Source organism: Ailuropoda melanoleuca, chromosome 17 (assembly GCF_002007445.2).
Source record: "Ailuropoda melanoleuca isolate Jingjing chromosome 17, ASM200744v2, whole genome shotgun sequence".
In the NCBI taxonomy this organism is placed as follows: domain Eukaryota; kingdom Metazoa; phylum Chordata; class Mammalia; order Carnivora; family Ursidae; genus Ailuropoda; species Ailuropoda melanoleuca.
In genome coordinates, this window is record NC_048234.1 from 3,813,323 (window position 1) to 3,831,344 (window position 18,022).

At 44.7% G+C, this 18,022-nt stretch overlaps 1 protein-coding gene across 8 annotated transcripts in view; it reads right to left on the reverse strand.

Annotated features, from left to right (window-relative positions):
* The window catches only part of STX8 (syntaxin 8), a 251,809-nt gene that overhangs the window by 172,408 nt on the left and 61,379 nt on the right, over positions 1-18,022 (reverse strand). Inside the window, exon 7 of one of the 8 annotated variants that reach the window (XM_034647064.1) lies at positions 300-1,678. The exons of 6 other annotated variants lie outside the window; for them this stretch is intronic. In XM_034647064.1, the coding sequence (XP_034502955.1) occupies positions 1,611-1,678 (68 nt within the window). In that variant the 3' untranslated portion in view covers positions 300-1,610. Of the gene's footprint in view, positions 1-299; positions 1,679-1,701; positions 10,537-18,022 lie in introns of those variants that run through there. One more of the 8 variants, XM_034647061.1, reaches the window with a different exon arrangement.

Consider the following 18,022-nt stretch of genomic DNA (forward strand, 5'->3'; position numbering starts at 1 on the left):
CAAGAAACATCTATGCTGCCCCATCTTCTAGACCCAATCCAAATAGCGTCTAGACATCCAGTGTGACAAGGCAAAAATAGGTTTTTATTGGGGCGCCTGGGTGGCACAGCGGTTAAGCGTCTGCCTTCAGCTCAGGGCGTGATCCCGGCGTTATGGGATTGAGCCCCACATCAGGCTCCTCCGCTAGGAGCCTGCTTCTTCCTCTCCCACTCCCCCTGCTTGTGTTCCCTCTCTCGCTGGCTGTCTCTATCTCTGTCGAATAAATAAATAAAAAATCTTTAAAATTTTTTTAAAAATAGGTTTTTATTGAAGCTGCTAATTCTACACATATTTTATTGACTCAGAAAATGTTGAGGATCCCAAATTTGATTGGTTTGAAGACCATGTGAAGCGTTTGACCAGATGATGAACGTCTATTGAATCTACTGGTGTTTCATGTACAAGGTGAAGAGACAACAACCAAGATGAGTTAAGAGATGATTTCTTTAAATGTAGCTAAGAAATGTGGACATGTAAAATTCTACCTTGAACATGAGAGTAGATTTTATATCTTCCCTAGATCTGAAGGGTGGGATGTCAACAGATTCAGTTTTCATTTGGTTCATTAAATCTTTAAGGCCATAAAGCAGTTAGGTAATACAAAAATCTTCCATGATTCTATTTATATGTAACATTAGAAGGAACTTCCCCATGCTACTGTAAATTCAATGCACTGTTCAATGCCTCTGTACTCTGGATAAAGTTGTACTTTGTTCAGCTCTGTTTCTTTGGAACTGTACGCTTTCCACTGAGGCTATGGATTTGACATTGCCTTTGATTTTTTTGAACAGTACTTGACATGTGCCAGGGCAATGATGGATTGGATTCCTCTGATTGAAGCCTAATGGGTAAATTTTGCTTATATACTTATTGTCTATTCCAATTCAATGAGAGTGCCAGATATATTTAGTGAAACTGATTGCAAAGAGTTAGAAGTATGCCGACCTCAACTAATTTCAAAATGCTTTTTATCTCTGTGTACGTTGAATACTTTTTACGATAAAAAAAAAATGATCTGTTTTGAAGGTAAAATTGACAAATCTTGAAACTGAAAAGGCAAAATACATGCAGGAGCCAAAGTCGTAAATCAAGTATTTGGGAAGTAAAGACTGACCGGAAACTTACTTATATTAAATTCGGAAAAACTTTTATACTATTTCTGTAAATACCTTTTTTTTTTTTTTAACTGTGAATCAGAATAGCCACATTTGGAACACTTTCTGTTCTCTGTCAATATTTTTAGACAGTTAGGACCTGGTCCTGAGCCGAATCTGGGCTTGGCTCTGGAAAGCAAATCTTCTGACAGCTGCTTCGATGCCCAGAAAGACTTTTGAAAATAGACACTCTAAGGTCTTTTGTTCGCATGGTCACACACTGGTGCGCAGATGTTCTGGTATCTACTATAGCTACAACAGTCTTGATAACCAAAATCAATTTTTCCTGTCTTTAGAAAAAAGATGGCACCGGAACAACCACCTCCAACAGATCTCAAGCTCCTGTGTGTATGAATGTACATTCCATTTTGTTTCCTGCTGGAGCGCTGTGTGTCCATTTTGGATTGTATACTGTATTTAGGTATTTATGCTTTGATTCACGGTAACTTCTCGTGCTATAGAATTGATTTTGCATTGCACACAAACTGTAAATAGAAAGAAATGGCAGAAAGAGCAAAACATCAATAAATAAAACTTCGAAAAAATTAAAACACCCTCCTGAGTCTTCCCCCAAGAGAACCCAACGTGTGACTCGATGCCTTTCTGGATAAGAAAAGGACGTTTGATTTTCAAGGCTAAGCAGCACAAGTTAAGCAAGGGGGCTGAAACAGAGTTTTCCTACTTCTCTTGGCACTCGTGATCCTCTGTGCGACCCATACTCCACAGAGCTTCAGGAGTCAGCCTAGAAAAGGACGAGGCAGTCGGCCTGGGTTGGTCTTTTGCATTATTCCAATCAGATGAAGGAGCACAACAGAACTCTTAGGGAGGCAAGCTTGGAGTTACCCGGTCAGGCCACAAACGCCCTTGGAGGAAGGAGAGTAGTATGGGACCCAGTACTTTGATGTACTGTGCACTCCTAGACTATCAGACATATTCCACTCCAAATCCAAGCGTAAACCCCCACCTGTCCGCCTCTCCTCTCTCGGTCTCTCAGACACACACACATGCATGCACTCCGTGTCTTTCCCTCTTCCCTCACACGGGAAACTGAGGCCTGACTAGAGCAGTGTTAGGTTCCATGTACATAAGTACACAGAAGATGAAAAACTCACTAATTTACACCCCAAACCACTACTTCCAGCCCGATCCCTCATGAGCCCACCAGAAACACATCTCCCATAGAACGCCAACGACTGACTTCTTTCTAGATCCTCTACCCATTTCTGGGAAAAACAAGTACGAGAGAAAGTATTATTTCGAAAACAAAGCGAAACAAAAATGGCTACTCTTAGGCTCCTTGACTGAAAATAGTGAGTACTCACCATACTTCCATGCCTGGAGACTGGCCAAGCTCGGAATGAGTGCAGTAGCACAAATCCAACATCAGTTAGGAGTGAATCCTAAGGGTCACTTCCGTTTCCTTTCTTTTAGATGGAGACTGTGAGCAGGGGGAGGGGCAGAGGGACATGGAGAGAGAGAATCTCAAGCAGACTCCACGCTCAGCGTGGAGCCTAAAGCAGGGCTCAATCGCACAACCCTGAGATCATGACCTAAGCCGAAACCAAGAGTGGGACACTCAACTGACGGAGCCACCCAGGCACCCCCCAACCCGCAAAGGGTCACTTCTATATACAGAGCCTCAAATTATCTTACCCAAACGACCCCAAGGGGTGCAGCCATACACCGGGATCTCCTTAAGTTCCCTTATTCGTAGGTACACCTACTCCGTATGTTCCAAAGGATGGTTATAAACATACTCTAAACAATTAGCTGTTAATTCTTTAATACAACTAACCTGTGTTTATGGATTTCACACTAACCAAATTGGCTGACAGAACGATTTTATCTTTGGTATCAATCCAGTTCCTACACTACCGCTTAAAACGGCAATAACAATTTTAGTAATAATAGAAATACAATTAAAGGTCTTTATCAGTGCACTTGAAATGTTTTCTCCAAGATTTCCCTCTCCTGGCAGGACTGTCCTTATGGAAAGGGAACATCATGTCTCTCCCCAAAATAAACGGTCAAGACCGCACCACCTTCCTGCTCAAGCTCCTTTATGGATTCTAAGTCAATTCAAACTGCTGCTCAGCCCTTCCGTTCCTCTCTTATGCTGTCTTTCCCCGCCTGGGCACTTGGTTCTAATCAGACCACTTCCTTCCTGCTGGCTTTGGTTTTGTTAACAAAGTTCTTCCATCCCTTTCCCCACCCTAGAGGCTCAACAACTTCCACTGAGGACAGCCCATTCTCTGACACTCCTGAAGACGACGCCGGACTCAGCGGAAGGCCGCCAGGGATGGAACTGAGCCCCCACTATTCCAGAAGACACTGGGAAGGGCTCCCGTTTGTCTTCAGTAGCCTGCACCTTCTTTCTCTGCCCCTGCCTTCTCAAGAACACACGCCCACCTCCCTCACTCTTCCACAAACCCTCCGATCACAGACAGACCCAAGTGTGATAAATAAATCGTACTTGGTGTAGGCCTCTCTGCAAAAAAATAAGAAAGAAAAAAAAAAAAAGAGTAGGCACAGCAGGCCTAAGTGCTTTTCTCAGGAAGGCCTACTTACAAAATTGGCTCTTGGCTAGCGTTTGGGAAGTTGGATTTTCAGAAGGTTCCCACCATTAACTGATAAGAGTGGTCATCACCGTTCCTAAACTATATAAATAATACAGTTTATGCGGAACACCTGCTTTCCTTCTGGGAGGCTGAAAGTGGGGACCATGCCAGGCAGAGAGGGCCTTTGTGACCAACACCCTCAAAATACCCTGGGCCCTGAGTTTCTAATGAGCTTTCTGGTTGGCAACACTTCACAGGTGCTGTCACAACTCATTGTTGGGCTGTTCAAGGTGGGTGACGTCACTGCACGGGGCCCATTAGAAGCTCACGCCTGCTCTCCCTTGTTTTGTATTTTTTCACTGTAATAAATCATAACTGTGAGCATAATCAGACTCAATTCGTTACTCGTGGTAGTCTTATAAGTCATCAAGAACGCTGAATTAGCAAATACTGAAGCACTGTTCCTAAAGGAAATGTGTGCGCGTGTACATTATACAAACATCCCCCACTTTCCCAAAGTTCGCAGTATGCCATTCCACCTTTACAAAAGGCCTACTACATTAGGACCTGTTTTTGCTAACCAAAAGAAATCGAAAGAAGATTTTCCCCCTTTTACCAAAAAAGCAAAAACAGCACTCAGCGTTTGTTTTGCAGTGACCTATTACAGAAGGAGCACACACCCCAAGTATCGCGAGGGATGCCGCCATGTTCCTTCCCCAGTCACTACACTCAGCATCTCAGCATCAAGCTGCCATACTTCTGACCTGTGTCGGTGACCATCTGGGCTTTATCTTGATTTATTTTGTGCATCTGTTAGCAAGATGTGTCTTAAGATATCAGAAAAGCCTGAGAGAGGTTATTTTTTGGGTGTGGGAATGCTCAAAATTTTTCCATGTAAATTAATGATAATTGCTTCTTTGCTTTATGCCATCTGGGCTTATGAAAGATTTCACAGGAATGCTCTACTGTAGGATAGGGAGGGAAACCTCTATGTGTGTGTCTAATCTCACAAAGATTATATCTTAAATCCTAAAAAAAACTCATCCTGGTAGATTCTATTTTATTTTTCAAAAACAAAACAAATCAAAACAAAAAGTTCAGAAGAGTTAAATGACTTCCCTGATGCCCCTCCCACCGAATGCAGCTCAGACTTGAGGTTCCAACCCCGTCCACTTGGCCCCAGAGCTGGGTTCTCCATCCTCTGCTCATCTCTGTGTAAGAGCAAAAATAAAAAGGCAGAGCATAGCCTCATTTGCCCTTGGCCGAGAAGGTGTGCAATGGATGACTCCAAGTCTTCACCTCTTCACACATGTCTGTGAGTAATTGCAAAAGCAACGTGACTACTGATTTGAGGGTTACAAACAAACATTAGTGAGTAGGCACATATATGCTGAGTCCTTCCAGCAAATCGCTGGTTCTGGAGTGGTCCTGGGGACCCCCACCATAGCCTCCAAGGAGAGCTCCAGGTTTCCCCTTCCTGCCAAGCCACCAAGGAAGGGGAACAGTATTATCATTGGGCCCATGTGGGAGGATGGGAGAGTTTCCAGGGTGACCTCTTTCCATCTGTGATTGCTTTGGCCTTTCTTCTGAGATTCTCTTTGGTCTCTCGTTTTGGCTTGCTTTTCTCTCATCCATCCTCCAGCTCAGCTGCCTCAGCTCCAGCTCAGTTGGCCTCACAGCCTCCCTCTTGGAAGTCAAACAGGAACTGTGGTGAAGCCCGGGGAGGGAGGAAGCCTGATGAATCACCTATGCCGGCGATCCTACGGCCGGAGGATAAATGCCCCTTTCCTTGACATCTGTTTCCACAGATTCTTCCTTTGGAAAATCCTTGCCTCTCTCTCATTAGATGGCCTTCCAGACTAGCTTCATGGCCAGAGTGGAGACCAAGATGTGGGCCGAGAAGAAAGGGATAAAGGAGGCCCGAGACCAGATGGGCACATAAGTGCTTGGGGCCCGAGGTCATTCCGACTCAGGTCATCATCAGAGTTAAAGCTGGTTGATAAATAGCACGCATGGGAGCCTCTGGTATCCTTTTTTTGCAGAGTCAGCAAGTTCAAAGAATCTGGGTTCCTTGTGTGACCAAAGATTTCATCGACCATACCTATGTAACGAAGCCTCGATAAAAACTCTCCAACGATGGGGCTTGGGGAACTTCTGGGTCGGGGAACACGGTGATGTGCCAGGAGGGTGATGTGCCTGGAGAAGGCACATGGAAGCTCTGTGGGCACCTCCACTCCAAGACCTTGCCCTCCGTACCTCCTCCATTTGGCTTTCCTGAGTTGTATCCTTTATAAAACAAAACTGTGATCGTGCGTATAGCGTTTCCTGAGTTTTGTGAATGGGGCCAGCAAACTACTGAATCCCAAAGGGGTGTCGTGGGAACTCTGTGTTTGCAGCCAGTGGGGCAGAAGTACTTGAGGACACTCAGGACTTGAGGCTGAGATCTAAGGCGAGGGCTGTTGTGGGACTGAGCCCTTAAACCTGTGGAGTGTGACATTATCTCCAGGTAAATAGTGTCAACACTGAATGAAATTATTGGACACCCAGCTGGTGTCAGACAGTTACGGCTGGAACAACACTTGCTCTTGATAAGTCATTCTCTCTCTCTCTCCCCCCCACCAGACCCCATTACTATAAACTAGTCCCTGGAGATGAGTAATGATTTTTTTTCTTTTAGAGAGGGAGGGGGAGGAAGTGGCAGAGGGAGAGGGAGAGAGAGAATCTCCAGCAGACTCCGTGCTCAGTGCAGAGGAGGACACGGGGCTAAATCTCACCACCGAGATCATGACCTGACCCGAAATCAAGAGTTGGATGCTTAACCAACTAAGCCACCCAGGTGCCTTAATCCTCTTTTTTTTTCTTTTTAATGAATGTTCTGATAAAGAACTGATTTTACATTTACCAGTGTTTAATACCATAAGTGAATGGAAAATAATCACCTTCTTCGATATATCTAATCGTCGTAGCTTTACGAAAATATATCTATAAACACATCAGTGATAACTTGAAGGTATCACTCAAATCACAGAAGCCCTAGAAAACAACTTTCACAGACCTTATTAAAAATGTGTTTAATTGAAGCTTCCAGAACACTCTCTGTTTCAGCAAAACAATTTCTATAGATACTGTGACCTCATAAAAAACTATAAAAGAGACTCTGAGCTCAGGACAGTAGAGTAAATATACATGCTGCCCCCTTTCTTCCCAAAAGCACAATGCAATGCCAGTAAAAATATTTTCTGGAAGAATAAATCCATGGTTGCGCTGAAAACATAGAGCGCTATCAGTGAATAAGTCATTGTAAAGGCTTTCTTCTAAAAAGAAGATAGTTGGGACTGTATTGACAAGTCAACCAAAATTGGAACCTGAAATACATCATCAGAACCACAGATAGGAGCCCTTTCTTCCTGATAGAACTCTGGAGAGCCTCCAAGCTTGGAGTGAGTCAATGGCTATTGGGAGCCAAAAAATGGCCTACAAAGAAGTGGCTGTCAGGCAGGAATCAGGGCATCTGAGTGGAGAACTGTCTACAGAAAAGCTGAGCCAGTTGGCTCCTGGGCCTGTACTGTGTAGACTAAAGTCTGCAGTATTAGGTCCCAGCTGGAGCCCCCAGAACAGCTCTCTCTAGAGGGGAAGAGTTGCCTGGCGAGTGCCCATGGTGTTGGTGGCCAGGCTAGTGAACAAGTCAAAGAGCCTCTAGAATAGACAGAGGGGGAAAAAGAAATGAAATATATAAAAGATGTCACCTGAAGGTTAAAGTTCTCCTTACCTTAGTTAATTCTGAGATGAGGGTTACAGGGAAGGGTCCTGAATCTCTTCTACCTAACCACATCTGCCTACTGGTACCCCCTGCCCATTGAAACACAGTACGCAGCCAATCCTCCCATTCAAGAAAGATTTTCAGGTAAATAAACACACCTGAAGAAAGCCTATGTTAGCTACCCATACTCACTGATAAAGGTCTCTGACTCATAAATATGAAGTCAATAAAGAATTTCATGCCACGGTAATCGGTCCGCTAGGGTGGCCACAACAAAGTAGCAAGAATGGGCGTTTTAAACAACAGAAACTTATTTTCTCACAATTCTGCAGGAGATCAAGGTGTGGGCAGGGCCGTTTTCTTCTGAGGCCGTCTCTCTGTGCTTTGCAGATGGCCCCCTTCTCCCTGCATCCTCACATGGTCTTCCCTCAGCATGTGTTTGTGTCCTCATCTCTTCATATAAGGACATCGATCGTAATGGATGAGGGTCCCCCCTAATGACTCCATTTCAGCTGAATCATCTCTTTAAAGACACGAGTTCCAAACACGTTCGCATTCCCAGGTTCTGGGAGTTAGGACTTCCACACATGAATTTTGAAGGGGACGCAGTTCAGCCCAAAACAGCACAAAAGGCAAAGACTGAGATGAATAAACCAAAACTCACGCAGAGCAAACAGATATAACATGAAGAGCAAAAGGAGAAATTTTATGTTCTAACTAGTACCACTCAAAGGTTTAATAGATTTTCAACCTTAAAAACATACTTTTGGGGGCACCTGAGTGGCTCAGTCAGTTAAACGTCTGATTCTTGGTTTTGGCTCAGGTCATGATCTCAGGGTCATGAGAGTGAGCCCCCCAGGGGGCTCCACATAGGACATGGAGCCGACTAGAGATTCTTTCTCTCTCCCTCTGCCCCTGCCCTTCCTCTCTCTCTCTCTCTCTCTCTTTAAAAACAAACAAACAAAACATACTTCTGTGGAAAAAAAACTACTGCGAGCATTTAAAGTGTATTGGTGTTTTAAAAGTATAGTTCTCAAAAAAAAAAAAATCAACCAGGAGAGCTGGAGTAATAGAATGAGTACAAGAATTATAACAGAAACCGGTAAACTATGCTGGTAAATCTGAATAAAATACTGACTGTAGGGAAAAAAGCGGGGCGGGGGGGGCTTCCGTTGAAAACAGCATGAAAGATGAGGAGTTTGAAGGAAAGTTTAAGCATTCTAAAGTTGATTTATTCTGAGATATTTATTTGCTTTAGGCTTTCTTAGAAAAATGTAAACTTAGGTATGCATGTTAAAAATATAAGGGTGGCTGTGGCCCGAGGTGGGTGGCCTAACTGAGCATCTCATTCTTGGGTGGGGGTAGGGGACATTAGCTTTCCCATAAAAGTGTCATTTCCCAGCTCCTGCCTTTACACAGAGGACCCACTTGCAGCCCCTCACAGGGCACAGGGCCCACAGCCTCAACTCCCATCCCCACACGGGTGTTTATGCACAAATCCCCAAGGGACACATCTGGTTTGGCTCTGAGGGCCACGAGTCTTTGGTTCCACTCACCGAGAGAGGTAACTGCCTTCTTTTCTGACACCTGGAGGACTCCCTTTCTTGCTTTTGAGGTCAGCTAAGAATTACAAAACAACTTAAAAAAATGTTTCATCTTACATTTCCATGTGTTTGGAAGAGGAAGTGGGATGGGATGGCTCCCCCATCAGCTCAGCCTACCATTTTGACCTGGAAGTCTGTACTGTGAGCAAACACAGTTAATAACAGAAAACACTTTTACACCAGTTACAATGTGTGAGGCGCTATTCTAACACTCTGAAATAGGCACTAAAACCCCATTTTACAGATGAGAAGCTTAGGCGAGAAGAAGTAACTTACTTGCCCAAGGTCATGCAGCTAGTTAAGGATCAGAGGCAGTTTGGCTCTTAACTGCCAAATACTGCTCCCATGATACCCCTATGTGCCGTTCAACCAGTACTTTCTGTCCCCTCCATCACCCAACTAGACATATTGGTAGGATTACACCTCCGGACAGCTGGGTAGGGGCACATGATTAGCTCTGACCAATGAGCTGTGAAAGAGGCTGACCAGTCGCTTCTGGGCCAGAGCATTTCATCGCAGGAACAAGTCCCTGGAGAGCTCTCTTATCTCTGACACAGTATCACCCTATATTTGAAATGGTGGCTATTGCATCAGCCAGGGATCTCAATTAACTATGCCCACCAATGACCTACAATGGACAAACACTGAAAGATAAAAAAATATCATAAGCATTTCCTCGTTGAAGCTGATGTTTGGGGTTACTGTTCATTAAAATCAAGTTATTTATGTTAACACGTAATGGTGTGTTATTGTTTCTTAAAAGAACTCATAAATGTTTTTAAAATGCCTGCTTTTCACAAAAAAATAAATAAAATAAAATAAAATGCCTGCTTTTTGTTTCAAATGCAGTTAGTATTGATAGAGATAACCCACGTAAACCAAAGCTCTCAGGAGGTCTCAACAATTTTGCAGAATTCACAGTGGTCCTCAGACCACAAAGTGTGAGAATCGCTATATTAGGCAAACACTAACCAAATGAAAGCCTAGGGAGTGATATTGATCCCAGAAGGGCAAACACATTAGCCATAAAGGCAGATCTTTCCCTAGTGACAAAAAGATACAGCCACCAAAACAAAATAAAATAACCCTGTGCACATATGTGCCTAAAAGCCGTTCCTTGAAAGGTATAAAAAAAAAAAAACAAAACCCAATCACATGGAAAAACTGCTAAAGTCACAAACACGGAAGCAGATTTCACATGCCTCCTGCAGAAGCTGGCAGAGGAAGCGGACACGTGGGAGGTCACGTCAGGATGCGGACAAGATGGGGCGCCTGGGTGGCGCAGTCATTAACATCTGCCTTCGGCTCAGGGCGTGATCCCGGCGTTCCGGGATCGAGTCCCACATCAGGCTCCTCCGCTGGGCGCCTGCTTCTTCCTCTCCCACTCCCCCTGCTTGTGTTCCCTCTCTCGCTGGCTGTCCCTGTCACATAAATAAATAAAATCTTTAAAAAAAAAAAAAAAGGATGCGGACAAGAGTATTCGTGAGGCTGCCCTAGAAAGCATCTCCAAAGCCCTGTCTCCACGGCCTGGAAGATGCATCTTCCCGGGCCCACGTGGAGCAGTGACTACTTGTGACTGCTCCCACGCCCCAGAGGACATCCGAACAAGTAGAGAAGAACCAGTATAATAATAATAATTATGATTATTATTCTCTGGCCTCTAGGCAACTCAATGAGAAAATCAACAATAAAAAGATGGCTTAAAAACACACAGGTTTGGAGATTAAGAAACAAGGAGTTAAAAAAGAAAAACCAATGGCAATTTATAAAATGTAATGTACTCAGGGGTTAAAAAAAAAGAAAAGAAAAGAAAAGGAAAAGAAAAGAAAAGAAAAGAAAAGAAAAGAAAAGAAAAGAAAAGAAAAGAAAAGGCACCAAACACAGTATTTGTGGTGCGTCCAAGTGCTATTTGAAGGAGGATGTATAGGCTTTTGCGTATTTGAAAAGAAGAAAACGGTATAAATGAGCCCGGAGCCACAGACCTGTTCAAAATTACTGTTAACATAACTGTTTCCTGACTAGCACTGTTGATTGTGGCTAAAACAAACCAGAGTCCTTCCCAGGAAAATATAAAACCTCTGTAATTTTCAGGGCTTACTAGGTGTTCACACTGTGAAGCCTTCCCAGCTCCAGCTCCAGAGCCCTGCACAGCCTCATCTCGGTCCGCTCGCCTCCTGACTCACTCTTCCCCCGGCCATGAAAGCCTTCTTTGGATTTCTCAAACTTGCAAGGTTCTCTCCAGCCTCCAAGACCTCACATGGGACGTCCGGCCACTCCCTGGAGGCAGCAACTGCCCGCTACCCCTTCACTGGCCAACTTCAGCCCATCTCCGAGACCTCAGCCACCATCTGGCCATGGAACTCCGTGTCAGCTCTGCCACGGCAGCGGGCCTCCTCCCCTGGCAGCTCTTACCATGATGAGAGAAAATACCCCAACGTGGGGGAGTACCTGTTTAATGTCCGTCTCCCCCAGCCAGCCAGTAAGCGCTGTTAAAAAAAAAAAGGGGGGGGTGACGGGGGGAGGATTTGGTTTTTAGGCGCTACTGTCGGTTTTCACGATATAAAGAACCAGGTTTGATAAATGAATAAATGCTGCTGCCAGTGTGCTCATGTCTCCTCCCCAAAAGTGGCCGAGCACTCTCAGTTTAGACGTGCTAACTACTGTGGAACATGCGGAAAGCACATACGTACACTTATAGACCTGTCTCCCTGAGTCTAAGTGAGTTAAAAACAAGATGACAGGACTGATGAAGAAAGAAACTAGGCAATTCTGCACAATGGATAGCACTCACGTGACGGATGCTCAGGGCACTGCACAGAGGCGGTCGATGGCCACCCCTACACGGCTCCTGCCCTCCCTCGGCCTGCTCTCCCTTCTTATCTTCCAAGGCTCTCTGCGCTCTGGGGACGTTGGCCTTCACGCACATTTCTCAACCTTGCTGTGTTCCTCTCCACATCAGGGCCTTTGCATATGCTGTTCCATCTGTTTGAAATGCTCTTCCCATTAAATCTCAGTACCAATATCATTTCCTCAGGGAAGGCCTTCCTGAGCCTCAAACTCTTCCAGGCTGTCCTGTTGGGTGTTTCAGCAAGTATCCTGTATGCTGCTCACCATGGTCTCCACCTGGGGATCTGTGTAGCGATCTGTCTGACCTCTGCCTCCCACACGAGAACAAAAGCTCCAGGAGGGCAGAAGCTGTGTCTTTCACCACAGCTGGATGCGTGCCTTCCAACACAGAGCTTAGCACATAATTGGCACTCCGTGTTCACTGAGCGAATGGAGGATACACTAGGGAAGGAAAAATACTAATCTAGATTCAGGGCAAAGACCTTACTAGGTCTAATAGGAAGAAAAAAAGTTGATTTCATCTCCAACGTGCAAACATATGTACAAATGTGGATGGAAGAATGGTGAGCTGTTGCCGGGGATTCCGCGCATCAAGACGATTCACGGTGCCACCCCCGGACCCCCTGCCACCCCAGAAGACCTCAGAGGAAAGCACAGATGGGCACAGGTCAGAAATGACTGAGTGCCGTTCTAACAAAGATGGGAAGATGGCAGGGGGTCGGGGGCCTGGGGACGGATGACCCCAAACTCCTTCCCACCCTCAGAATCTCAGAGATGAAGTAACTCACAATCTTCTTTATGAATGAAGTGCAGGTGCGAGAGCCCGCTCCGCTAATCCTAGCAGTCGGCCAAGTCCACTGAATGAACTCCCAGTAAAGGAAACGAATCCGGATCAGCACAGCCTCTTAGAGAAAACCGTCTCCCCACCTGACATTTCTGTGTCTCTATTCCAAATCTGGGGGTGGGGGCTTAGGTTCCCGCGTCAATTCATAAAAGCCCGCTTGACCAGGAAAGTGCCTGATGCTACAGGGAAATGCTCGCCAAGTCTGGGCACAGCTCTCCTGGACACAGCTCTGGGCGGTGGATCAGGTATCACTCTGCTCCACACGCCACCTGCCAAGCAGTCACAGGAACTCCCTACACCTCTGGCCATTTTATATTTCCTTGAAAGAAAAAGTGGTTCCTGCGTGTCTTGCTTCCCTCAAAGGGCAGCTGTATTTCGATTCTGGGGGCTGCAGCACCCGACAACATTGCTCCTACCACGGCCACTGCCTTACAGACCTACAAGCTTGCAGGGCTGGGAGGCATCGCTCCAGCTGGTCTTCCAAGCCCTCTGCTCGTCTAATGTGTGATCTCACCGCCGCAAAGTCCAAGTGGAAAGGGGGCACTTATTAAATCACAGAGTGCCGTCCCAGGACGAGGCCGAAAACCACGTAAGTACTCCATAGCAACTCTGACTTGAACAAAAAGGGTCTTCTTATAGTGGTGTTTCCCACATGTCAGCTTTTCAAACACCACCTTTAGAATTCTTTGCTGTGTTCATATTTCACCTGCACCGTATATGCTTAATGTTTTCCTTTATATCAACTCACTATTATGCTTCTATAATAATATATTATTACATAAATATTATGCTTATTATGGTACGTACATATTACGCTTATTTTTCTGCTTATACGATTTAATTGAATAAGGAAATTTTATATTGCTGTGAAATCACAGGTTTCAAATGTGAGTTATTTTTATTTCATTGAAATATGCAACTATTAAAATGGAAAGTGTTTCTCAACATATTTTCTAAAATCACCTTGCCTAACACACTTTGGGAAATTCTGATCCTGGATATGCCACAAAAAGATTCCTTCACCAAACTGCCCACCCATTTATTTCATTAATACAAGACTAAATTCTATTATCAAAGTGCTAAATAAACAGTTTGAGAGGCCTTCGGGTAGAGACTGACTGGGGCACCAGCGATGCAAATATCCTTCTGTGAAGCCTGCTTTGAGGAAGTTTCTTCAAGAAGAGGTGCTACAGACACCTGGAAGACTTGAAATACATTTTTTAGCATAAGGGTGGTTAAGCAGAATCCACTGACAATTGATAAAAATACACCATTATTACTTACATTAGCTTCCTGTTGCTGTTCTAACAAATTATCACAAATTTAGGGGCTTAACACACATTCAAATTTCATGTCTGTGTGAATTCCCTGTATGTACAAAACTAAATTTGATTTTCTCCTGTAAATCTAACTCATGTCAATTTGATTTCCAGTCCAGCTGGAAGGATCTTGAAGGACGGAGGAAAATTTTTCCTCCCCAACAGTATGCACCAGGTTTTCCAGCAGTCAAATAGACATATAGGCACCACCCCCCGACACACACACATACACACCCTCATTCCCTTACAGTCCTGGAGATCAGAAATCCAAAGTCTGTTTCATTGGACTGAAGTTACAGTGTCCCTTCAGGGGCTGTGAGGTAGAATTCATTTTCTGGCCTTTTCCAACTTCTAGAGCTGTGTTCCCCATATCCCTTGGCTTGTGGACCTCCATCTTCAAAGCCAGCAAAATAGCATCTTTTCAGTCACCACCTTGCTTTCTTTTGTCTCAAATCTCTCTCTGCCTCCCTTTTATAAGGACGCTTGTGATCACATTTTGGGACCCAAACACATAATTCAGGATGATCTCCCTGTCTCAGTATCCTTAATTTATTACTAACACATCGGCAAAGTCCCCTCTGCCATATAAGGTGCCAATAAGAGATTCCAGGGATCAGGACGTGCGTATTTGGGGGTGGGGGCTGTTATTCAGTCTACCACATTACTTTCCTAAATACTCAACATGAAAATTCAGTCGAGGGGCTCTAACAGACCTTTACAATGGCAATTCACTGATGTGTATATGAAATCTTTGGTCATCTTGTGTCCTTCAAGGACATTAGTCATAGTTTCTAGCTCTTTGAAAGGACACACTGGTCTCCTCAATCTCAGTACTGACACTGTGAAGGCACATGCCCTCCTTTGTCATTTTGGTTTCTTTCAGAAAACAAGGAAGTGTTCAAAGATTAACAGAGAAGCATCAGAAGGACTGGGCCAAATTTGAGACATCTGAACATCAAAAAGAATGATGCAGACTGGCACACATTAGCAAAACTTCGTGGAGCGGTCTGTTCTTGGTGCTATTTCTACCATCAGAACCATGCCTCTATGGTCCTTCTTGGTGCTGACTTTGTTTGGCCAATGCCAAAATGAGGTCTTAGGAACAACTACGTTAGTCGTGTCAATCCCATTTTCTTATGGTAGTGTTCTTTTCGAGAGGCCCTGTCCTCTTGAGCATGAACTTTAAGGAACTGTTTGGTAAACCAGCGCCATGACTCCCCATTTGGGAACAGCATCTGCATAGCCTGACATGAGCCCTTTGTGCCCAGCCATCCATACATTTCAGCTTGAACTGAAGGGCACCGAACTCTGTATTTCCACAAGGTGATCTCCTTGGCTCGGTCCCCCCACCCCAGGCCCCCAGACCCAGGTTTAGGTCTCCAGTACTGGGATTTTCATTTAACTGCTAATCCTTTTCCTCATTAGGCTTGGTCATCCCCATATGTACAGGGCAGTTACTGGGGTTGGTCTGGCCCTCTTTAAATCTATGAGAAGACTGAACCTGAATCCCTAAATTGACGATGATTTGGCTCCTCAGCTTTGTGGTTATGTCCTAAGTACAATGTATTTTGTTAGTAAGGCTTTGGTAGGTGATTCCAAAATAGCCAGATGGCCATTATCTTAGCCTATTGTTTTTCTCATTTAATGAAAACCAAAAGACTAATTCAGTAGGTCAGTAAATCAAATAGAGATATTTACAACAAAAGTGGTCTCCTATTCCAGTGTCCCTGGCTCCTCATTATATACTCAGGTCACAATAAAAATCCAGATGGCGCTGCCACCCTGTTCTCAATACCTACAGTTATAATGGCCTTTTTGATTTTGACAAAAGGAATAAAGGCTGATTGTAGTCTTGGCAGGGATATAATTTTTTATCCTCAGAGAGTCTCCCACACCCTATGAAGGAAAATGGCTGACTCTGCCCTATTTCTGAGGAGCAAATGTGCACATTAGAAAACCACCAGCATAACTGCAATCTCTCTGGGAGGCCACCACAGAGAAAACCCAGCTTACTTTGGCAACTAAGTGGAAAAATACCTCCTGTTTGCCTATGTACACATGTATGCATCCAGGGCTGGGATGGAGCTGAGGACTGGGAGGTACGGAGGAAGAAGGGGAAAGGATGGGGGTAAAACATGAGATCGGAACCGTGATAAGGATGGTACGCGTGTGTCTGTGTAACTCTGAGTGTACTTCCACACGTGTGCGTGGGATCTATAGCCGCAATGCAGGCAACAAGAGAGACAACGTGAACGGAGAGCACTGACATTCAATGGGGACACTGGTTCTCAAACTCAGCAGCACATTGAAACCATCCTGGAAGCCTGAAAGATGCAGATGCTTGGCCCCCACCCCTGAAGACTCTAGTCTAACTGGTGTAAGTACTGTGGGGAGTGAAGCAATGGCCCCTGGAAGGTGTCTACATTCCAGTCCCCAGAAGCTATAAATATGTTACAGTACACAGTCAAGAGGCATTAAGGTTGCTAACCAACTGACCTTAAAGTGGGGAAATTATCCTAGATTATCTGGGTGGGCCAAATGGAATCACAAAGGTCCTTAAAAGCAGAAAAGGGAGATAGAAGTTAGAGGTCAGGGTGATGTGATGTTAGAAGGACTCAGTTCACTGGTGTTGGTTTTGAAGATGGAGGAGAGGGCCATGAACCAAGGAATGGAGGAAGCCTCTAGAAGCTAGAAAAGGCAAGGAAATTAATTCTCCCCTGGAGCCTCCAGACAGGAATGCAGCCCTGCCAACACCCTAGCTTCTTTTTTTTTTTAGCCCAAGTAGATGTGGGTCAGACTTCAGACCTCCAGAACTGTAAGATGGTAAGTGTGTGCTGTTTTTAATCCACTAAGTTTGTGGTAATTTGTTACGGCAATAAAAGAAATCTAAAACACTGGGATGGCCTGAGCTTTGGGGGTTTTCAAAGCCCCCCGTGGTGATTCTACCAGGCAGCAAAGTAGGATAACCATCAGACTACTGGGAAGACAAGACAAGGACACGCTAGCATGATTGCTTATGCGGGAAAGATGCATGGTGATCTCACCCGGAAGTCAGCAAGTCACCCACCAAAGAATGCACCATCCGTTCTTAGCCACCTACCCAGACATGACTACACAGTGGCTTACCGAGGCACATCACAAGATGGGCATGCTTCACCATCTTGGTGGCTAGAATGCTTTCTAGTCTGACCGCTAAATAGGCTATGTTTCTTTACAGAAAGAATAATTAGGGGCGCCTGGGTGGCTCAATCGGTTGGGCATCCGATTCTTGGTTTTGGCTCAGGTCGTGATCTCAGGGTCATGAAATCGAGCCCCGCGTAGGCCTCGGAGCTCGAGAGGAACCTGCTTAAGATTCTTTCCCTCTCCCTCTCTGCCCCTCCCCACCAAAATAAATAAATCTTTTTTTTTTTTTTAAAGAACAATTATACCTATGATAAGCAGATTTTTCTCTAGAGCTTAATTTCTTCCTAACACTCTCTCCAGGAAGGAACTGGCCAATCACTGAATTATACGCAAATATATACATTAGCACATTCATGTTAGCATCAGCAGGAAAAGGACTCAAGTATCCTCCCCTCTGTGCTTGAACTAGTAATAACCACCATTAGCATTACAAAGATAGAGGGTTTCTCCATTTGCTTTAGCAATCTACTTATTTACGACAGATGATAAAATAGATGAATTTATTTATTTATGATAAATGCGGTAGTGTTGGGGGAAGAAATGAACTCATTCTTTGTGGAGATCAAGAAAAGAAGTACTTTCTGTACAGTTTCCACTCCTAGGACTGCCGTGCTCACATGTCTGTGGTCATTTTTCTTGAAAGCCATGCAATCGTGAGCCTCCATGGCACTATCTACCAGAGCCAAAACCTTAGAACCTTCTACTTTTCTCTCC